This window comes from Podarcis liolepis (assembly GCF_965112155.1).
Source record: "Podarcis liolepis genome assembly, chromosome: 15".
NCBI classification, from domain to species: domain Eukaryota; kingdom Metazoa; phylum Chordata; class Lepidosauria; order Squamata; family Lacertidae; genus Podarcis; species Podarcis liolepis.
This window is the reverse complement of record NC_139566.1, coordinates 44,081,946-44,105,555: the sequence shown is the minus strand read 5'-3', so window position 1 is coordinate 44,105,555 and position 23,610 is coordinate 44,081,946. Positions and strand designations below refer to the sequence as shown.

At 46.7% G+C, this 23,610-nt stretch overlaps 1 protein-coding gene across 50 annotated transcripts in view; it reads left to right on the top strand.

Annotated features, from left to right (window-relative positions):
• Window positions 1-23,610, top strand: part of NCOR2 (nuclear receptor corepressor 2) — a 372,848-nt gene that overhangs the window by 76,933 nt on the left and 272,305 nt on the right. For all 50 annotated transcript variants that reach the window (XM_083476607.1, XM_083476588.1, XM_083476601.1 and 47 more), the window contains exon 2: window positions 8,766-9,014. In XM_083476607.1, the coding sequence (XP_083332733.1) occupies window positions 8,910-9,014 (105 nt within the window). In that variant the 5' untranslated portion in view covers window positions 8,766-8,909. The remainder of the gene's footprint in view (window positions 1-8,765; window positions 9,015-23,610) is intronic.

Sequence of the window (23,610 nt, the reverse complement as noted above, 5' to 3'; positions counted from 1 at the left end):
CTGCCCATAGCCAAATTATGTGTCTGAATGAAACCCATATCTGTCCAACACAATGAGTTAGATCAGAAATGGGGAAGCCTTTTCAGTCAAGAGTATTCCCTCATGGGAAACCACCATGCCAGCAATGTGCAGGGCCAGAGGCACAGTGGGCTGAGCACAGATGGGAATCACAGCAGGCTGCATCCCATTCCCAGCCATACAAAAGCCAGGTGTTTCTACAGTAGGGGGGCGGGGGCCATGGGCTGCAGGGTTCCCTCCAGAGGGCGGGCCCGGCGCTGCCTGGAAACATAGTGTGGGGTGCGATGCAGGTGGCACAGGGTCTGCAGGGCGCCCCAGCTGCTGCCTGCCTCCTGGCTGTGGCTGCCCTCCAGCGGGCCCAACACTTCTGAAAAAAGCAGGGTGGCTTACGCTGCCAGGAGAGCACCTGGAAGGGACACCCGGGAGGGCGCGGCTGGTGTGCGCTGGCCTGCAGATTTCCCTCCTGAGAAAAAGGATGCACCCCTTGATGTTTTTTTCTGACAGCACTGGGCTGGCGCACACCACTGCTTCCCTTTTGGGAGGGATGCATTTGTTCAGGTGGCGTAGCCCGCCCACTTGGATACCCTGCCCCATGGAGGGGGTCCCGTGCGTCACCCCACCCCGGTCTCAGGCACCGGTGTGTTTCTGGATGTGATGAGCACTACAACACTGTCGGGCTCCAGCTTGGATTGGCAGGCTCAGGCAGAGGAGAAAGAAGAAACAGAGGGAGGCTGAATTGTGGGAATCTGGGTTAGAGGATGCAAGATCTCCTTTTCACCCTGACCAGCTGATTTGGAGTGGGGAGCAAGGGGGCCTCACCTCCTGCATCGCGGAGAGTCTGAGGCTGGCTTTCTTCATCGGTGGATGGGAGAGGTGAAATGGAAAAGTGAAGCCTTGTCACCTAGAACCCTTGTCAGTTCAAGGATGCATTTCGGCCAGACTAAAACACTCAAGCACTTTCAGTGATGGGCGTGGCCTGGACAACAAGAAAGGAGGCGTCACCTGGAAGAATCCTAAACTGGCCAGATAGAGGGCTACATTTAGCCCTTGGGCTACATAAACATGATTGGGTGAGCCGCCACCTCCCTCCCTAGTTGCATCTCAAATAGAATTAAGACCACAGATTGTGATTTGCTGCTGCTGCTGCTGGATATCTCCATAATGTGCTTGCTTAAAGACTGTTTCCCCTCCCACTTGACCTATAATGTGTCTGGAATGCAAACGATTTCTAGTAAGCCCATAAATTTGTGCAGGGGCCAAGCCCTCTTAGCTTAAATATTTTGTCACCTAATCTCAATTTTTGTACACCTGCCTTTTGCAGTCTCTCCCCCGTCAGCTCTGCCATTGCTCTTAGGTGCTGTTTTTGCTGCCTTGGTTGCAGAATAGCTGCTGATGCAGCTGGAGGGGAAATGAATAGCTGAGTCAGTTTGGGAGGGGAAAAGAAGGCTCATGGCACAAAAGGGATGACCTGTCTGCTGCTTCTGCTTTCTGCAACCTGATGGCTCCTAAGTCTCCAGTTCTGATACTCTAGGCAGGGCCACAGTGGCACACAACCAGCAGTGTTTGGGATTGAGGGTGCAAATTTATTTATTTGGTGGAGGGCAATGCCTGGTGGCTAAGAAAAAGGAGTGACAGTGGTAGTGAGGAACACAGACTTTGGGAGGCAGGGTTTTTGTTCATTATGTCCAGTTTGTTGGTCTGGTTCCAGCCTTTCCCAAACTGGTACCTCCCAGATGTTGCGGGACCCCAGCTCCCACCATCCTTGTCCACTGGACCTGCCATGTGGCATACTTCCAAAGCAGTTTGGATTCCATGTCTTATAGATGGACCATGGACCCAGTCAGTAGCTAATTGTACCAGCATGTCCTCTTGAGGACTACTGCTGCTTGGGACTTAGGGGGTGAAGTGATCCTTCACCAGACCTGAATCAAAGGAAGGTAGAGTGCTCTGTGAAGAAGAGAATGCTTCTTTCATGTCCATGATTTTACAGGGCCCACCCACTTCCTCTGATTGCACATTGTTTTCACTGATTTTACCACTGTACTTTTATAGTGTAAGAGTGAGTAAGAAACCCACTTTTTTTAAAAAAAAAATTACTGAATATGTCTGTCTTGCCCCTTTTCTCCTGCCCCTTTTCCTCCAACCCAAAAAAACAATTTCAAGGTATATGGAAGATTGAAAGTTGGCAACAAAATGACTTTGGGTAATAAATACACACACAAATATTTTTAAAGTCAGTGTATCATGTTTTGGATTTTAATGTCCTGTTTGCTGCTTGGTTGACCTTTCCTTTTGGCGTTTGTTTCTAAATGAGAAGTGACTTTAACCTAAAACGTACTCAGCAAGTCATCTATATGACCCTGTGTTTTGCATGTTGTTTTTAAATGGAAGCAGGCGGAGCATCTCCCACCCCACTCCACCCCACCTCCCTCTTTTGACTCTCAAGCCTCCCAGATACAATAACAGCTCTCAGAATCAAGATGTCTTCTCTCTCTCCCCCCTTTTATTTTGCTTGCATCCTCATCAGTAATTGAAGGCTGCTGTGAGTCATGTTGGGAAAGTGTCTTTCTCTCTCTCTGAAGATGAGGACTCTAATAATAGGAACTAATAAAGATGCTTCACTTGGACAAGGGCTGGCAGTTAAGTGGTGAAGGCATTGAAAAGGGGGAAAGCAGACCTTGCCCAGAGCCATGCACTTTTTTGTGGCAGGCAGACAGACAGACTTGGGGGTGGAGTGTGGGATGGTGAGGTGGCAGGAAGGCATTTGTCTTAGTCATGCATGGGTTTGTGTCCCCGAAAGAGAAGCAGGCAATGTTAGAAACTGAGATAGGAAAGCTAGGAGCTAAATGGCAACTTAAACCTAGGTTATGGGTGCAACAGCAGAATGTCTAGGCACACTTTTTGTGGCAAGAATACAAAGCTGAAAAAGAATGAACTGCAGCTATAATATTACGTTCATTTTTCACAGGGTCTAGTCCTTCTCCTGCCCACCCTGCTAATATTCTTAAGAGGGTCTCTTCTCCAGTCTTCACAGAGAAGCTAGAAGTGGGGATGCCGAAAAAGGTCCTCCTTTCGTTCCACTCCGCAGTTTTAATCTGAAATCTTAGGCGCAGTACAGCTCCCAGAGCTCAGAAACTACTTGCGCTAATGAAATTCCTTGTGGGTGTATGTTGGCCCAGTTTGCATGTTACAATAAACCATAGTTGCAGGTGAATGCAGAGATCGCTCTTGTTTTATTCCTTCCCTACTGTGTTTGACTTGAAATGGATTTTGTTAGCTGCCTTGAGGCATTTGTGCAAAGGTGGGATAGAGATGGGTAAACAAGCAAAGGGGTTGTGGTGGTGATGTTGGTTTGCATATTTTATTGTAAGCATTCCTCTCCTGCCTTTCCATTGCAAAAAGAAAGCAGCACACACTCCTTTCTGTAGTAGATAACACCAAAGACTTACCTTTTAGCGCTTTTGTGATGATTATTGTGAGAATTTTTGTTGTCCAAGGACCAGCAGCAAGAGTCATAGAGAAACATATTGAAACCAGTATTTTTAGAGAATGTTAGAATCGTATGGTTGGAAGGACCCATGAGGGTCATCTAGTCCAACCTCCTGCAGTGCAGGAATCTTAACTAGATCATACATGACAAATGGTCATCCAGCCTCTGCTTAAAAACCTCCAAGGAAGGAGAGGCCACCACCTCTCATGAGAGTCTGTTCCACTGTCAAACAGCTCCTACTGTCAGAAAGTTTTTCTGGGTGTTTAGTTAGAATCTCCTTTCTTGTACCGCGAACCCATTGGTTGGGGTCCTACCTCCAGAGCAGGAGAAAACAAGTTTGCTCCATCTTCCAAGAAAGCGATGGATTAAAAAAAATGTAAAGAAAACTTTGCCATATTGTATTCCTTGGTGATACTCAAAAAAGCAAACAAACAGTCACTTACCTGTTCATCTGCAGCATTTAGGATTTGCCTCTAGGTCAATGTTTCTCAAACTTGGGTCTTCAGCTGTTGTTGGACTACAACTCCCATCAGCCCTAGCTAGCAGGACAAGTTGTCAGGGATAATTTTTAAAACTACTCTAGGCAATTAGCTAGGGAAGCTTCAGAAAAATTGTACACACCACCTGCCTCCTTCCCTTGATTCCCAGTGTATGATGCTGAGCATGCCGGGTTACGGCGGTGGGCGATTTCAAAAAGTTTTTGGGCTCCTAAATTTTATGGAAGTGTTTGCAAGAATGCCCTGGGCCCATTATGGAAATTAGCATTTGCTTTCCCAAACCATACCAGTAGGTGCAAAACAAAATGGAAAAGGGGTGGCGATTTTGGGAGGAAGAACACCCTGAATTTAAAACATGTGGGGGCTTTTTCTTTGGTTTGGTTGATGTTCTTTGAAATGGAGGAACACAACAAAAGCTGTGTAGCGATGCAGCAGAGTTCAAAGCAATCAAGGCACGTATTTTGCAGCTTTTATTCAGGATGTTCAATCATTAAAAATATTGTTTTGTGATCCAAGCAATTATGTTCAACAAAGGAATTTCTAGCAGGCGCCTTCCGTGACATTCCAAAGACATCAGAGATAGTTTCTGCCAGAAATACAATTTCTGTGTGTTAGGAAGGTGATGTGGGGGGAATCAAATGAGCATCACATTTCAGTGAGAGAATACCCCCCCACAGGTGCTTAAAATTGAAGGGAAATTAGAAAAGCATCGTTTATCCTAATATGCAAGCACAAGGGACCTGCAAATGGAGGATTATTACGAGCTGTTGGTGAAATGAAGGTGGCTATTGTGTTGTTTAAATATATGTGAAGAATGCAGATCAGTTGGTAAGCATGGATATTTATCTTCCCTGTATGGTAAACTCATCATGTGCTTACAGTTTATTTTCTCTCCTGAGTTTCTCATATGTGGACACTGGTTTACATTGCAGTTATGTTTGTGTGTTTTGTTTTTTAAGCTGGCCTTGACCTCCATCTAAAGAAAGCTCAGTTCAGCCATACCAGTTGTGTTCCAGGGAAATAGTTGTGATGACGGACATCCTTCCCTAAATCCAGCTTGTCTGCCATTACTTACTTTCTCAGGCAGTGTGATTTTATGAAGGATTAAGGGGCCTTCTTTTGCTGGTCCCTCCCCCACCCTTTCTCTGTCTGCATGGTGCTTTATGAGAAAAAGAAATAGTTGGACCTGTACTTCTAAATTTGTTTGGAGTCCAGGTAACTCTGGAGGCAGAACCGTCCTACCCTTGGGCAGAATGAGGCAGCTGTCTCAAGTGGCATGGGCAGGGGGCTGTAGCCAATACTAGTCCTACTCAAAGTAGACACACTAAATTACTGGGCCTCAGTTAGCCATGTCCATTAATTTCAGTGGGGTCTACTATGAGTAGGGCTACGGCCCAGGATGGCAGCCTACCACGCTTCCCCTCGAGTCCCAACCTGCCCTGCTGTGTACCACCTAAGCTAGCCTGCTGCCCTCTGGTCAATGAAGGATGCCATCGCACCACCAGCATGGAAGTAATGTTCAGCTACTAGCCTGTGGAGATTCTGAATATGGAATTTGGACTTGTGAGGAATCTTGTAATTCTTGAGCAGTCGAAGGTATAGAAAACCAGGCTGCTTCGTTTATATCCGTCCTGGCCAGTGCAGAAGCTTCTTACTGCCTGCCCGTTGCAGAGGCCCTTCTTGTTCTGCACCACCATGATAACTTTCTGTTCTGAAGCTTGAAAGCAAAGCATCCTCTGTATCCAGGGGCGCCGACTTATAAAAAATATTGGGGGGGCCCATACCGGGGTCCATACTGGCGGCAGGATGGCAGTGGTGCTTTTGCATGCAAGAACCGGCCTGCCCTCCCCAGGCTTCGCGCCGGGAGGCGGCCACCCCCTCCTACCAACGTCACCTTAGCCGAACCCAGAAAAAAAGCCCCGCTCCGGCGGCGGGAACTCCCGTCCCCTCCATTCTCCCCTCACCCCGGTCCCTCGCCGGCGACGAATACGCCGTTCCTCGGCCCCGCGGCTCCATTCCTTTCTAAAGTCCCGCCGCTGGGGGTCTTCCTCTGACTGACCGACCTGCCCGCCCCTTCTCAGGAGCTCCCGGTCACTTTGGGAGGCGCGCGCCGGAATCCCCTGCGCGGTTTTTGGCAAGGTGCCTAATAATTTTCTTAAATTATTGGGGGGGCAGAGCCCCCCCAAACGAATTTTTGAGGGGGCTCGGGCCCCCTCAGGCCCCATGGAGTCGGCGCCTATGTCTGTATCTCACAGTCCCAGCCTCCACTTTAAGGCCAAGAGTTTCAGTAATGCCAAATTAAGGGCAGGTTTCTCCCTTGCCACCACAAATCACCATCCCCTCATCCCCGACATGCAGCTGAGTTTTTTCCAGGCTTTACACTTCAGTGGATTCATGTCTCTGGGATGGAAACTTACTCTAGACAGTTTGGTTATGGCAGTTCTGCCTCCAGGATTGGGTTCATATGGGCAAGACTTTGCCTGGTTAATAGTAGTAGTAGTAGTAGTGATGATGATGATAATAATAATAATAATAATAATAATAATAATAATAATAATAATAATAATGAAGAAACACTTTCCACATACATATATCTAGGTAATTTGCAAAATGCATTGAAAACACCTTAAAATAGTTAAAAGACAACACAGAAAGAACACCAGATTAATTTAAAAGCAATGTGAAGTGGACATTTGTGGCAGAAACCTGTTCATCCCTCTAGAAAGGCTTGTTGAAACAAAAAAAACCTTGGTTGTTTCTGGAAAGAGCAAATAGTGGGTGCCTGTCCTTTCTGGGCAGGAATGGTGCGCCACAGAACGGGCAGTGTCCACACTAAAAGCTGTGCTCTGAATTATTGTTAAGAGGGCTTCTGATACCTTTGCAACTTGAAAGAAAATCTCTTGCACAGACTACAGTGACTTATAGGGTATATGAGGGGTGTTGCGGTCTCTCAGGTAACCTGGTCCTGAGGTGTATAGGGCCTTTTTTTGTTAGTACCAATGCTTGAGTATGGCCCAGTGGCGGACTGGCAGCTGGTGCTAATCCCACTGGCAAGGTGTCCTGTGTTGGGCTACTTAGCCACCACATTCTGCACTGTCTGCACCCCCGAGACCAGTGTCAGGAGCAGCCCCACATAGGGCATGTTGCAGTAACCCAGCCTTGAGGTAGCCAGTGTGTGTAGCATCTTGATTTGGCAGTTGTTTTATCCCTCAACCGACATGCATGTAAGCAGGCATGGAACTGCAGCCCCTCTGGTGTCCGTTTTTGTGGTCAAGTGGGGATGCTTTATCAGCGCAGACTGATTTTGTAGGCTGAGGAGGGGTTGGGTGGGGGAAGAGACATTCTTCTTCCTCTTTCTCAATACTTCTGTATGTGCAGGCGTTCCACTTTCAGTTGAAATCGATGTCTGTTTGGCTTGTTTTTCTCAGCTTCAACAGAGATCAGGAGAAAGTAAAAAGGAAGCAGCCTTGTTTGTGGTGGGGAGGTCTGCCCCTTGGTTCTGCTGCAAGGTTTGCAAAAAGGAAAGCAAAAAAACCTTAAATAAAATTGTGCTCTTGAAAAGTGGGCTGAAGTTGTGTGCTTCCGAGAAGATGGGCAGCAGCTGAGTGGTAGCAGCTTTCCCATCTGCCCTGCAGGCAGCGGTGGGCAATTTATGCTTTGTATAATTAAGAGTTAATGCCAGGAACCAAGCTTAATGCCTCTTTAAACAGCTGGCAGTCAAGGGCGCGCATGGAGACATTCGTTACTTTTAATAGAAAACCTGACAAAGCGAAGCGCGCGACCATCTTCAAGCAAAATAGGTTGTAAGTGTCCATAAAAAGCCAGCAGGTTGTAAAACTCTGCTTTATTTTTGCATATATCAGGGTGGTCTCCACTTTGGTGCAGGGAAGCAAAAGCAGAGTTTGGACATTTCACATTCCTGCATCTTTATCTGTTCAGTAACAATGGACTGCAAGAGGGCAACCAAAACCAGGGACTGGGAAGGCATCCCCTATGTGGAAGGGGTAAAAGAATTAGTTATTTTCTCTTAACTTTTTAAAATAAAAAAGAGAGATGACTGACAGTGCAATCCTGCGGTGTCTGGGTTTAAAAGAGGATCATACAAATTTCTGGTGGCGGATCAGTCTGCCATTGGCTTCTAATCAAGATGGCAGCTGAACTTCCTGTGGGCTGGGGGGGGGGCAGTAGCTGGGGAGAGAGAGCTTGCTGCCTTCAAGCCTTTCTTCAGGGCGGGCTTATCTGGCAAGAGTGTTCTACAAGTAAAGAATTCATTGCTCGTTGGTTTAACATTGTAGTAAAGTTAAATAATACATACCTGGGTAAGATAACAGAGGTTGGCAAGTGGTGGAATGACTATCGAGTGATAAGAAGAGCTAGAAGTTGAGGGTGTCTCTTATTCAGTTCTTCTTGGAGTAGACCCGTTGAAGTGGAGGGAACTAAGGGTTCATAATGGCTCTGCTCTGATAGAACGTAGCTGGATACGGCCTTTTCTTTGGCTTGAATTCTTCTCAGGTTTGCTTGGGTCAGTTGAAACTAGGAAACTATACCCTTTAGATCAGTGTTTGTGTTGCTTGGCCACAGCTTTTTAGCGTTTCAGGCAGGAGTCTTTCTGAACTCTGCCTGCGGATTCTGGGAATTGAAGCCTGGACCTTATGCATGCAAAACATACACACTGCCACAAAGCTGTGGCCTCTTCCCAAAGTGGTTTTGACTGTGCTCTAACGCTCTCTCTCTCTCTTCTCCTCTTGTTTACCTTTCAGTCGCAGCATGAGTCGTCCAACATGTGCGTAATGAGGAGGAAATCTAGGATTCTTTAGTGCTTCGCATCACGGATTCTGGGAATCTCTCTCTCTATATATATATCTACACAAGAAAAAGTGAGAGCCCTCTGGACTTCTTCCACAATGTCTGGATCTACCCAACCTGTGGCGCAGACGTGGCGAGGGAGTGAACCCCGTTATCCTCCTCATGCCATGTCCTACCCGGTAGCCATAAGTCAACAGCATGTGGTGAGTGTGTGGCGCTCTCTCTTCTCCTCTGTTTAATCAAGAAAGTGAATTGTATGGTGGCCAGGGGTTTGGAGCCTGGGTGTGGCTGACAGTGCTGGCCCCAGGTTACAGAGGGCTCTTAGGAGGTTGCCTTTATACCGAGTCAAACCATTGCTCCATGTAACTCAGTAACTCATGTGACGGACTGGCAGCCACTCTACCGTCTATCGGGCAGGAATCTTTCCCAGCTCTACTGCTTTTATCATTGTGCTGTGTAAATTATGTTCTTAATGTTGTACACTGTCCTGGGATCTTTGGATAAAGGGTGGAATATAAGTTGAATAAGTAATAATAATAATACCTGGAGATGCTGGGGATTGAACTTGGGACCTTCGACATGCAAAGCAGGTGCTCTTCCCCAGAGTCACGGCCCATTCCTTGGTCATGACACCCTCCATGCTGCCCCCTTCCTAAGTGTGTATATCTACAGTAGGTCCAGGGGGCAGCTGTCCGTGGGCCTACCTCTTGAGTGTGGGCCCCTCAGTACATACACAGGCATGCCAACTTGTGGTGCCAGCTGAGCTTGTGAAGTGGGACCCAGTGACTTTTTTGGGAAGAAAAGAGGCATGCCATGTTCAAGCATCTTCAGTTCAATCCAGCTTAACTGGCTTTTCACAAAGGCTGAGATGACAGTGCTCAACATGTGACCGCGTGTGAAAGTTGTCCTGCAGCTGGCCACCATTTTTATTTTCCAGAAGTCATGGGGAAATGACATTGCATCATAGATGGGGGGTGGAGAACCTCAGGCACTGGAGCCCTGATGGCCTCTCCATCTGGCTCCTGAAACGCTTCCTAGGGCTTATCCTCTACTGATCCTGCCTCGCATCCTATATGCATCACATCCTGGCTGGAAAGTAGCCCTTGAATGCTAATAATGCCTGAATTCGTGCTTTTCTGCCTAGAGGATTGAGAGAGGTGTGTGCGTGTAGGAACTAGCCTACTGTACAAATGTAAACTTTTCTTTTGTAGCTGCACCCACTTTTGCTTCTGGCTCTACCCACCGCTCTCCCCTGATATATAGTAATTCCCACTGGATTGATGAGAAATAAAAACAGTAGGCACCAGCTCCCTAGAAGAATGCACCCGCCACTGATGCTGCTAGCATCTCCTCCTGTTTTCAACCCTTCCTTTCCCGACCGCTGCAAAAATAGCTGAAATGCCCCTTTACTACCTGCGGTCAGAGAAGTGGGGAAAACAGAGAGTATTTTTTATGGTCAGCCCTGAGCACCCATTAAAAACAGCGAGCTTAAACTGGTTGCAACCAAACTTGTTCCACTGGTTGTGACTTGCTTTATCTGGATCAACACCATTTTGTTTTCTCCAAGAAAATCCAATCTGCAGATTAACTTAATGTCTTCAAATTAACCCTTCCTCAGCCAGCGCAGTTCACCCTTTAGCTTCCTTCTGAACAGGGGAGAACCAGTCCGAAATGACTGTGCCTGCTAGGAGGTGGCTGAAGAAGAGGCTCACCCCAACCTTCTGGCAATAGCTTTTGGATTGGCAAAGATGGTTGCTGCAGATTAAACTCAGGTCTGCAGGTGTGTTGTATTTTTAAATAGCACATCTATCACAATTTTGCACTAGCATATCAGAAATTCATAAAGAGGAGAAGCTGGATCCTGTGATTAAGTAAAGCACACAAGTTGAGAAGACACCCCCCCCCCCCCAATTGTTGCTTGAGAGGTCTTATTGCCCTTTCAAACATGTCTTCTCCATCACTAGGTCTAGAAACATATATTTTTACTTGTTTTTATAAAGTCTGAATTCTATAAAGCCCTGAATTGGGCCGCATCTCCTTCTCTTCTCTGAATGTGTGACATAGTTCTGACCCCAGCCACGACTCTAGCCAATGTTTCTAAACATTTTTTGATATTGACTTTGGCACCATTATTTTGCCCGCTCCCAGCCTTACCCTTGGCAAACATAGTAATTTGTGTTCGTTTTTGAGCTCACGGTTGGGCTAAAACAACAACACCAAGAAGTGAGCTTGTTGGGCGAGGAGGGAAAATGTGGTTGAATTGGAGAATGTTTTCCTCTTCTAGCTCAGACTTCTTTTCTTTTCTTTTCTTTTCTTTTCTTTTCTTTTCTTTTCTTTTCTTTTCTTTTCTTTTCTTTCATCACCTGGTAAATCATGGGGCTGTTCCTTGCATGCAAACTTAGCACTTCCTGCCAGTCTTGACCTTGATGGCCACATCTCACGGCTTTCTGGGTCTGTGTGTGCTTTCCTAGGGCAGAGGAGAAGATGCTGGGAGGAACTAGGCGGTGGTGGTGGCTGGAAGGCATGGCTTGAGGGTCTGCTGTGGTGCCAGTCCTTAGGAAACTCCTATACGAAGGTTAGGGAACCCCTTTCATTCCAAGGGCCACCTTCCCTTCTGGGCAGCTTTCTGGGGGCCGCATGTCAGTGGTGGGTGGGGCCAGAGGCAAAAGTGGTCGGATGAAGGAATGTTGATTTTTTTTACCTAGTTTCTGCACAGAAGGGAGGAAAAGGTGGCCACTCTCACCACTCTTGAGCCAAGTGTCATAGGCCCTGTGGCACCAGGGGGGGGGGGGGAATTGCAAGATCAGAGGATGAGGACCCGCAGGTTGTGGGTGGGAAAAGTTCAGGTCACTGGAGGCCATTCTTGTTGCTGGTGTTATAAACAGTTGGGAGTTAGAAACTTTTCCCAATCTACTGTTGGTTATTTGTTTGTTTATTATTTATGACCTTCCACGCTGTTGGGTTAGACTATGGGGAGAGGTGGGGCATGGACTCTAGGTTTGTGGATTTTAGTGAAGGGCCTCCTACCCCCCCTCTAAGCACTGTTCACATTTGTTCTTTGTAGTGGCAGTAACCTTGGAAATCAGCATGCCCCATAAGCAGGAGCTATGCCTTGATTTAGCCGCTACCTGAAAGAGATTAACACACACACTCCCCCCCCCCCCAGCAACCAGCAGCTTTGCAGATTGATGACAAGGACAAGGTCATTGGAACAATGAAGATGCTGTTGTCTCTCAAGCCTGTTGTTGCATCCATGCAGATAAGAGCCAAATGAGTAATTCAACCTGGTTTACACTGCTGACCCTTATCTGAAGCAACATATTTGATTACAAAGGAGTGCCAGATCCCTTATTTTGTCTTGAATCTGCAACTCTTGTTTGAAAAAAGCTGGGTCAGGCGGCTGTGAGTTAGGGCGACCTGCTTGATCAATAGCCTCCTTTTTATCTTCTTAGAGAAATTTAAATGCAGAGAATTCTCTGTTTTTTGGTAGGGTTCCTGTAGCTATTAACTGCATAAGACAGGGCTAAGGAACCCTTTCCAGACCAAGAACACATTTTTGGGGCCATATGATGGTGATGGGTGGGGCCAGAAGAAAAAGAGGGTGCAACAACAGGTGCACAATTTACGTTTATACTGTAGCTCAGTTTCTGCACATATTCACACATCCCTCTTTAATGACATAAAACAGCCAGTGGCCTGTCTATCTAGTCAATATTCTGCTCTCATCGAGGCCAACCAGGTGTCTGCGGAAAACCAGCAAGCAGGACATGAGCACAAGAACACTCTCCCCACTTGTGGTTTCCTGGTATTCATAAACATTGCTGCCTCCAACAGAGCGTGGGCCGTCATGGTTAGTAGCCATTGATAGCTGTCTCTCCATGAGTTTGTCTAATTCTCTTCTAAAGCCTTCCAAGTTGGTAGCCATCATTGCCTCTTGGGAGCAAATTCCAGTGTTTGTTGCATGAAGAAGTATTTTATTTCTCAATCCCTAATCCAGGAAGGCAAGAGCTCGAGGACACATTTCAGCCAGGCGAAAACAATCAGGCAAAAACATTGCTGGTGGCAATCATTTTTGGAATGCTGGTGAGATGTAGCCTGTTGTAGCTGCTTGATAACAAGCGCTGAGCAATATTTAATAATAATATTATTAACAGATCAGTAAACAGACATGGATAGTTATCCTTGCAAGTTGTGGCTCTTTCCTGGAACTTGCTTTCCGCAAAGGCCGAGCAAAACCCTTGAATGTTTTTGGAAGCAATGTGGGAGTTTTAGTTGGACCAGCTAGCTTATGGTGATGGTCTGGGTTCGGGCTCTGGAGTGACCCTCTGGAGTGACCCTCAGCTGGCAAGCAGGGTCAAAGATTCTAGAAGCTCAACTTGCTCAGAGTAGCGAATTGCACGGACTGAGAAACTGGGCCAGAATCAGACGATTTATAGTTACAGGTGGGACTCCATTGGCTGATTAGGGTCACTTGACCGCCACTAGTACTGCCATTTGGACAAAGAGTTGTCAAGCCACCATGGCAGTGCAGAGACAAGAGGCGTCATGTTCCTACCACTAGATTTTATAGTTCCTTAGGAACATAGTTTGTTGCCCTATGCCATGTCAGACCATTGCTTCATCTTGCTCAGCTTTTGCCTGTAGTGACTGGCAGTGGCTCTCTCAGCCAGGGGTCTCTCCCAGCCCTACTCAGAGGTGCCAAGGTTTGAACCTGGGACCTTCTGCTTGTAAAACAGGCCCTCTTGGGACTGAGCTTCCCCTTGCTGCCTTAATAGGGAACATCTGTTTGCCAAGGATGGAGGATTTCTCACGTGGACCTAAAGATGTCTCCACTGTTTTAATGTCTATTTCCTTGTGATGATACTATAGTCTTTGGCTCTTTGTAGCATACAGGTACGCACTGGTGTGCTGCAGCTCCATTTACTCTGTGCTGCTATAAATGATTCACAGAGAGCAATGTTGGCTTTGTACCTATTTGTTTGTGGCGGATCCTGTTGCTCGGCTGCTGCAGTACTGAACTTTTCCATTACAAATGGCTTTCCCACTGATTAGGAAGAAGCAGGGAAATTGAACAGCTGCAGGTGGTCTTATTTGGCAAACACATTTACTGCTGCACTTTCAGTGCTTCCCCCAGGGGACTAGAATTCAGTGGTCTGGGGCATCCTTTTGCATGCTGAAGGTCTTATAGTTCAATCCCTGGCCTCTCCAGTTGAAGAAAAGTCAAGAACCAGGTAACAGGGAATGGGAAAGACACCCCCCCCCCCCGCATGCTGCCACAATTTGCAAATTACAAATTAAGGAAGGTGGATTTATTTATTATTTATTACTTGTTTATTGACAGGTACCAGGCATTGGAGACCTGCTGATGGTCTTAATCTCCAAAATTGTGCAACCTTAGAATATACATATATAGTGCCTTTGATTGGGTGGACAGTATTAGGATCAAAATATCTGAAAGTTCCAACAACTCTTGGAACAATTAATTCAGTTAAAAAGATATGGGATATATTGGCTAATAAAAATAAATTTGATCCATTTTCACATGCTTAAATTACTCTCTGGAGGAAATCCTACTTCAATAATTGGAAAAAAGATGGTAATATGGGAAAACTGAATGGTAACAGGTGTATTGACCTAGGACCAACTGATAGATGAGGAAGACAAATTTTATACATACAGTGCTCTTGGGCAGAGCTTTCCAGACTTTTCATGTTGGTGACACTCCTTGCAGATATGCATCACAGGGTGCATTTGATTTAAATTTTACAAACTCCGCTAACCCGGAAGAGTTACCTTGGGTTGAGAACTTTGCCCCAGGATGAGAATAGAAATTGCGTGCTAGCAGCGCGGTGGCAGCTGGAGGCCCCTTTAACGAAAGTGCGCCCCAGGTTAAGAACAGTTTCGAGTTAAGAACGGACCTCTGGAACGAATTATGTTCGTAACCCGAGGGACCACTGTATATATTTAAATCTGGAGATGCTGGGGTTTGCACCAGGGACCTCCTGTGTGCACAGCCTGGGAGGCCACCATTTAGCTATCTTCTCCTGCATCCTGACACACATCTCTGGGTTGACACCCAGGCTTTTATGCTGGACAATGCGGTGAACATGATAACACTCCTGAGAGCTAGAAAAATACTAAAATAGGTACTATCCCACTTTTCTTTCCTGTTCTTCCCCATTCTCTTTTTTCCAGAAAAGGCAATTTAATTATTGTATTCAAATGAGTCCAGTCCACCTGAGGTTGTTTAGGGCTGAAGGATTTCCCAGAAATCTCTCTTTGAATGTGGCAAAGAATGGAAGAGAACCCCTTCTTTTTTAAAAATGCTGAAAATACCAATTTAAAAAACTGAGTAAAAATGATTCTAGATTCAGGTAGGTAGCCATGTTGGTCTGACACAGTCAAAATGGTATCTGAAGAAGTGTGCATGCACACGAAAGCTTATACCCAGAACAAACTTAGTTGCTCTCTAAGGTGCTACTGGACAATTTTTTAATTTTTTAATTTATTTTGACTGAGTAAAATGAATTTTAAAAAATGAAAAGCAGGGACAAGCCTTGGTGATTTTGTGTAGTTGTCTGCCTCTGGCTTGCTCCCAGAAATGTCTTCCACACCAGGAAAATAAAAATTGGCCTGACCCTCATTAGTGATGGATGTAAGGTTTGATTTAGGGACGCAGTTAAACCACAGAGCCTAGGACTTGCCGATCAGAAGGTCGGCGGTTCGAATCCCCGCAACGGGGTGAGCTCCCGTTGCTCGGTCCCAGCTCCTGCCAACCTAGCAGTTCGAAAACACGTAGATAAATAGGTACTGCTCCAGCGGGAAGGTAAACGGCCTTTCCATGCTTAATGGTTTTGCCAGAAGCGGCTTAGTCATGCTGGCCACGTGACCCGGAAGCTGTATGCCGGCTCCCTCGGCCAGTAAAGCGAGATGAGCGCCGCAACCCCAGAGTCGGCCACGACTGGACCTAATGGTCAGGGGTCCCTTTACCTTTACCTAAGGTTTGATTTAGAAGGATTCCAGGTGTTGCACATTTTCAGTGTAGCTGTGTGGATTCCTATTTGAATAATTCTTGTTTCTTTAACGATACACTGATTCCTTTGCCAAGCTGGAGCCCTCCAATTGTTTTGGCTAAATAAGTAATAATAACTCCCATCAGAATTTTCTTTAGATCAAAATGTGTCTTACAGACATGTTTATACTACTATGCATTTTGTGTAGCCTATTACGACAGAGTTCCAGGTGCTAATCTGTTGAATTATAATATGTGTGGAGATTACCGTGCATATGTTAAAGATGTGGTTGTCATGGAAGGAGAAGAGCAGTGTGTGCAATGAGCTTTGGAAGCATAGTGCATATGTTTTGTTTATACAGTGGTGCCTCGCAGTGGTGCGATGCACGGTTTCCCATAGGAATGCATTGAAAATCAATTAATGCGTTCCTTTGGAAACCGCCTTCAGACCAGGTCCGGGGACAGTCTGTCCCCCGACCTCTTCTGAAGGCGGGGGGGGGGGACAAGGGCTTTTCTTCCCACCCCCAGCATTTTACAAAAACCCCGGGACAGCGGAGGACTTCTCCGCTGTCCGGGGCGATCTTAAAATGCTGGCGGGCGGCATTTTAAAATCGCCCGGGACAGCGGAGGACTTCTCCGCTGTCCGGGGCGATGTAAAAGCCCCTGGGAAGGCAGGCAGGGGGGACAAAGACTTTTGCCCCCCGCCCGCCTTCAAAAGAGGTCCTGGACCTCTTCTGAAGGCGGGCGGGGGCGAAAGTCTTTGCCCCCCCCGCCTTCAAAAGCCGTCCGGGACAGCGGAGAAACGCGCTGCCTTTCTCCGCTCTCCCGGGAAGGCAGGCAGGGGGGAGCAAAGACTTTCGCCCCCCGCCCGCCTGTCTTCAAAAGCCGTCCGGGACAGCGGAGAAACGCGCTGCCTTTCTCCGCTCTCCCGGGAAGGCAGGCAGGGGGGAGCAAAGACTTTCGCCCCCCGCCCGCCTGTCTTCAAAAGCCGTCCGGGACAGCGGAGAAACGCGCTGCCTTTCTCCGCTCTCCCGGGAAGGCAGGCAGGGGGGAGCAAAGACTTTCGCCCCCCGCCCGCCTTCAGAAGAGGTCCTGGACCTCTTCTGAAGGCGGGCGGGGGGCGAAAGTCTTTGCTCCCCCCCGCCTGCCTTCAAAAGCCGTCCGCGATAGCGGGAAGCGCTTCCCTGCTATCCCGGACTGCTTTTAAAATGCTGGCGGTGGGGAGCAAAGCCTTTCGGCCCCCGCCGGCCTTCCTGGACCTCTTCTAAAGGCCGGAGGGGGAGAAAGGCTTTGCTCCCCACCACCAGCATTTAAAAGAGGTCCCTGGAGATTTCCCTATGGGCTTTCGTCTTGCGAAGCAAGCCCATAGGGAAATTCGTCTTGCGAAGCGCCTCCAAAACAGAAAACCCTTTCGTCTTGCGGGTTTTCCGTCTTGCGAGGCATTCGTCTTGCGGGGTACCACTGTACAGTACTCCAGATGTCTTTGGAGCCTCTGTTGACCATCCTTGACCTGCACATGAAAGTTCAATGGTCAGTCATTGGTCAGTTCTCCTCTCCTGCACATTCCTCTATCAGTCACATGCAATGAGCTTTACACCCACCCACACCCAGGTTTTTTCTGTGCATGTAAGAAGAGGCCTGCAAGGGCAGGTCAGAGTTCCCCCCAGTCCAGCAACCAGCTTCCTAAAGTGGGTTGGCTGCCTCCGGGAACACAGGAAGCTGCCTTATACTGACTCAGAACGTTGGTCCACTGACTGGCAGCAGCTCTCCATATTCCTAGCCTTGCATGGAGATGCCAGGGATAGAGACTGGGGCCTCCTGCTTGCAGTGCAGATGCTCTCCCACTGAGCTACAACTCTTCGCAGCTATGGAAGTCTACAAGCTGGCTGTACAGGAAGGAGAGCCCTCCAGTTGCCCCCCAGCAACTGATTTTCAGATGCAGTCGTACCTTGGAAGTCGAACGGAATCCATTCTGGAAGTCTGTTCAACTTTCAAATGTTTGGAAACCAAAGTGCGGCTTCCAATTGGCTGTAGGAAGCTCCTGCAGCCAATCGGAAGACATGGAAGTTCCGTTCCATTTGCAAACCGGAACACTCACTTCTGGGTTTGCAGCATTCAGAAGTCAAAGTGTTTGACTCGCAAGGCGTTTGGGATCCAAGGTACAACTGTGCATAATGCTTTTGTGCATGGAGTTTCCATTATGTTTTCTGGCAGCTGATAGACCTATCTTCCATACATTTGTCTAATCTCTCTCTAAACTAATGAGCACCACCACATATTTTGGCAGTAGCCTCAAACCTCTGGAAAAAACCACTGTGTGGCCAGTTCTTGTCTCTTTTGAAATACAGTGCTGCTATCGTAGAGGTCTCCAGGCATTAGTGCTGGAGTCATTGCTCTCCGCTGATAAATTTCAAGATGTCAAACCCTTGGGAATACTTGAGTCCCTTCACAAGCTCCCTTAAATGTATTATGCTGACCTGTGGCTGTAGCACATGAAATGCTGCGCTTAGACCAGGGACTCCCAAGTTAAATTCCCTGCCTGGTTGTGAAGGTTACTGAACAGTCCTGGACCTCACAGTGATCTCATGAGATTGAAATGAGAGAGTTTCCTACATTTGTTTAAGCATTCACAGTCAGCCTTTTAGGACCACGTTGGATGCATAGGCATTTCAGACTGGTATACGTAACAGTTAGAAATCAGCTCTGATCACATGAGCCAGCTTTACTTTTTGGGAAAGGCAGCACTGAAAAAATAAGTCTTTAAGCCAGCCTACTCAAACTAGGCGCCTTCCAATGGTTTTGAACTACAACTCCCATCAGCCCTAGCTAGCCTAGCCATGCTGGTGAGGCTGGTGTGAGTTGAAGTCCAAACTCCCGGAGAGTGCTAGTTTGGCAAAGACTGCTTGAAAGACTGTAATGTAAGGGCCAAGCTCCTTTCAGAAGGGACTTCCCCAACCATACAGCTCTTGCATGTTTTGGAGGAAAGGCTGGATGTAAATGTGGCTTGTCGTGATGACCGTAGGAGCAAATTCACCAAAACTGGGAATACAACAGTTAAGGGGAAGCTTGGTGTGATCACCGCCAAGGCATGGCCTGGAGAAAGTGGTGGAGGAAAGCTCTTTCTTTCTAGCCCTAAAACTTGGGGACACCCAAGGAAGCTGGATGTTGGAAGACTCAGGACAGACAAAAGGAAGTACTGAGTTCACACAACTCATTGTTAAACTAGGGGAGTTGTTCCCACAAGATGGCTGCCAACCTGGATGGCTTTCAAAGAGGATTAGACAAATTCTTGGAGGATCATGTTGTTGGTGGTTATGAGCCACACTGTTCTTCCTTCGCTGTCAATGGCAATATGCCTCTGGATTACAGATGCTGGGAATCACCAGTGGGGAAGGTGCTGTTGTGCTCAGGTCCTCTTTGTAGGCTTCCCACCGAGGCATCTGGTTGGCCACTGTCAGAACAGAAAGCTGGACTAGATGGGCCATTGGCCTGATCCAGCCGGCTCTTTGTCTGTTCTGATGAGACAGAAGAACCCAGTTTGACTACCACAAAGGACTGGCTGCTGTTGCACGGAACAAGCCTGAAGCTTAAGGGTTCACAATGGGGACCTGCCTGTGTGCTGTGACCCGAACCAGCCTTTTCCAACCTGTTTTGTTCCTGATGTTTTGGACTACAACTCTCTTTGGTCTCAGCCAGCTTTACCAGTATTTAGGAAAGATGGGTGTTGTAGCCTGAAACGTGGATGGCAACAGGTTGGCTGGTCTGAATAGTCCATTTAACATCATTGAAGTGAAGGAGGCAGGAGGTCTGCCTGAGGTGTGGAGGCGAAACTCCCAGGCTGCCCCCAAACTCCTTGAAATGAAGTCAGGAAACAAGTGTAATGCTGCAACTAATAACTATGTGGGGCACAAAGGAAGTTCTGGCAGACAAGTTTACATCTATGTTGCTGCAGTTGCTGTGGTTTTATTCTATAGATGGCAGTTGCTTTTTGGGAAGTTGGTCTTCTTGCCAGAACTCAGAGAGTTGGGACTTTCCTTAATTTCTTCATCTTTTTAGTGCTGCTTTTCCTTTGTTGATTTTTTTAAAACCAAAAAACCATGAGTCTTGATCTTGCTCAGTCTCCTGCCTTTGCTGTCCATGCAGGACACCCAGGCAGGACTCCATGTGGCTTCCTGCAACAGTAGACTTATCTCTCCCTGAAGAAAATAGTGCTTGAAGGGTATTGCTTTCCCCCCTTTATTTTTAGGGTGTGCAGGTTTTCAGTGAGTAGGGGTAAGCAGAAATGGTTGGGAGAGGGAAGTGAGTCAGTTGAGATTTTAATGTTAGCCACAAAGTCAGGGAAAAGATGAGTTATTCAAGTTTGCTGTGGAGGTTTGGTATGGGTGCTACTTATTGGTTGGCACCCATATCACTAAGAGACCTGTGCTAAATTTGTGGAAATACCGTACTTTTCCATCTATAAGGTGCCTCCATGTATAAGACACCCCCCCCCATTTATGGGACTCAGTTTTAAGAAAATGAGGGGAGATGGCCCAAAGCTGTTGAGCTTCTCCCCCCCAATGCAGCTGCAGGCAGGAGACACTCCCTAGATCGTTTCCTGCGTCAGGGGAAGTTGCGCTCCCACCAACCAGCTGGTTGGCAGGCGTGCTGCCCCCCCCCCCGCCACTACCCGTGTATTAGAAGACCCCAGTTTTTTGACAAGGTGTTTCAGTCAATATGGTAGTTTTGCCCTTTATTCATTTTTTAATTTATTAATGTGAATAAAAAGGGACCCGTTGTCACTTACAGCTCCCAGCTCTTGTCATTTTTATTATTAATATTTCTTGGTCATTTTACTCACAGAAATGATTCAAAGTAATTTACAACCACAGACACTAAAGCCCTGGAAAGGTATGCTCAGTTACCTACAGCTCATCCTAGACAAGGATGCTTCTCATTTACAGGGACCTGTGTTTTCCTTGATACAGTCCTGCTCCCCATCCCCAACCTAAAACAGCTATTTAACTAGCAGGTCACATTAGCAGATCCAGATGCCAACTTTGTTCCCCATGTCATGGCAACGCTTTTATGGGACCTAATAATGTCATCTACATCATCAGAGGTTCATTTACCTGCTCATTTTCTGAAAGTGCTGACAGTGACCTTCTGTATTCTACATAGGAGAAACAGTCCAGTCTCAGCGTAAGACAATAATTGGATGCAAAATTGGTATCAGAAATGGCAATATTGAAAAACAAGTTGGGGAACAGTTCAGCTTCTCAGGCCCTCAGCAACTGACCTTACAGTGGCCAAAGTAGCAGAGAGGAGCTTCAAAGAGAGACTTGAAAACTGCTGAATGATAATTAATCAGGAGGTTCAAATGCTATCCCTTGCGGATTGAATCAGCACAATGGATTTTCATCACATTACATATGCTAATGGCTTAACAGTACTGGTTGTGTTATTAGCATGGTGTATTCATGAATGGTCACTGTTAAAAATGTAATTATCACCATTTGTGCTTTTCTCTGTCCCTTTTTCTTCTGACCTTACTGCTTATAATCCCTCTCCCGGCAGCATGTGTTTCTTTTATTTATTTAGAAAAAATACAAACTGCTTAATTTTTATTTATATATAAATAAATAATTTTAAATAATTATCTTTAAACAGATCTATATGATTTACACTTAAATACTTAGCCTTCCTTTCAGTCTTTAATCCAGACACATCTTGTAATTTATTTTTACTTGCATCATTCATATTTTTAACCAAGATTTTGATTTTATCTTTATTAAGGCCTGCTACCTTGCCAAATTTGTTTATCTCTTGTAATACTTTCAGGATTGACTCAATTGGTTCTTCTACAGATATCACCATGTCGTCTTTCTCCTCCTTTTGGCTGGACTCAGCATGGCCCTCTGCTCTGCTACAAACAAGATTTTATTGTGGTGGTGTTAGGCTAAGCAGCAAGGAAAAGGCAAGCCAGGCTGGCACACTGGTGGTTCGGTTCCAGCTGGGAGCTTCCCATGAAGACAGAAATGTCAGGAAATATCAAAGCTGAGCTTTTGGGGCTGTCAAGTAATAATATATATTTTACAGTTACTTGGTAGAAAGAAAGAGAGAGAGAGAGGGAGAGAGAGAGAGAGAAGGGCGGGGGAGACAAAAGAAAAGTATTTTAAAGATTTCTCCTTCTTGGGATGCCAGGAAAATTAGTCATTTTAATCCCCAGCCTCCCATTCATAGAACGCTTCCCTGTTCCAAATGCCAAAAGTGGATGGAAGATGGTGGCTTCTCCCAGCTGCACTTGCTCATTGCTCTCGGAAATGCTGGAGCTCCGCGGCAGAGCCACTGCTTTGCATGCAGAAGGCCTGGATAGGCTTGGGAGAGGCCACTGCTTGATACCCTGAGCTCCGCGGAGTCAGGATAAGGCAGCTTCCTAAGTTCCCATGAAGAGGTGTGGCAAGGGAAGCTTGGGGTCTTGTAGAAGCAACCTGAAGAATTGTTTCCGGGTGGCATGATTTGTTTAGATGTGGGCAGAGAAGCGGAGTGCATTTTGAAAGGTTCCCACAAGATCCTTCAGCGTGCCTGAGAAGAGGGCTCTGCTCTCCCCTGGTGTTGGGCCCTCTAGGTGCTGCTGGACTCTCATCGTCCTGGACACATTGGCCAGGCTGGCCGAGGCAGATGGTCTTCCTAGTCTAAACAGAGGGGTCAAAGTTGAGGGAGGCTATTCTAAGCGGCAACCACATCAGTTACAGTTTGTGTCTGTAGGGCCAAAGGGTCTTTGTTCTTGCCTTAATTCAAAACATGGTGCTTGTGTGTATTAAGTACCCGTTCAGATGACATGATTTGCTTGCAGAAAGTTTACTTGGAGATTAGACTATGTCCAGTCTTTATTGAGCTTTTATTTAGAATTTTTTTGCGGAGAGGTTTGTACTACTATGAGCATTCATCCTGATTCACTTTCAAAGTGCTTGCACATCTTTTCTGCTGTCTGTCTGTTCATCCCACAACTTGCAGTGCATTTCCCTGTCACTTTTCTAACCATGCATTATTATTTTTTAAGTGTGTTTATCATGCCAGGGCAATGGAATTCCTGCTGCAAAGCACAGGTGACCTAAGTTACTGACCAGGGATACAGGTCTTCCCTCCGCCCCCCCCTCCTGAAATTGGCTTGAGGGAGTTGAGAGAAGAGCATGCAGGGAGAGGAGAGGGGGGTAAGCTGAAACGTTCGTGCAGTTGGAACATGGGTAATGGCACAGCATAGAATTCCACCCCAGGACTGTGACTTAGAAAACTACGGAATGGTTTCTGTTCAGTGCCTTTTGGGTGCAGGCTGCTATGAAGTGGAGCAGTTCTGAATGTCTGGTGTGCAGACTCATGTTCAGAGCAGGAGCTCAGCGTGACCAAGAAAAGGAAGACTTTTGCTGTCCATGCAAAAAGATTAAGCATCTGATAACCTAGACCCAGGCTGTGGTTTGTGGCTAATAACGCTTGTCTTTTGTCTGCTCTTTCCATCTGCTTGATAGATGTTCCGTTTTCACTTCTTACAAAATGTGAAATGTTTAATGCATTGTTATTGCCTCATACTTTATATTTTTATTTCTTTTTGACAGCACCTTTTTGGGGGGGGCTTGCAAAAGAAAGAATCAGAGTTGGAAGGGACCCCAGGGGCCATCTAGTCCAACCCCCCAGCAATGCAGGAATCTCAACTCAAGCATCCATGACAGGTGGCCATCCAACCATCTGCCTAATTCTGGTTCTGTAAACACCAGAATTGTATGAACCCTGCTCTGAGACCTTGCCTTGCA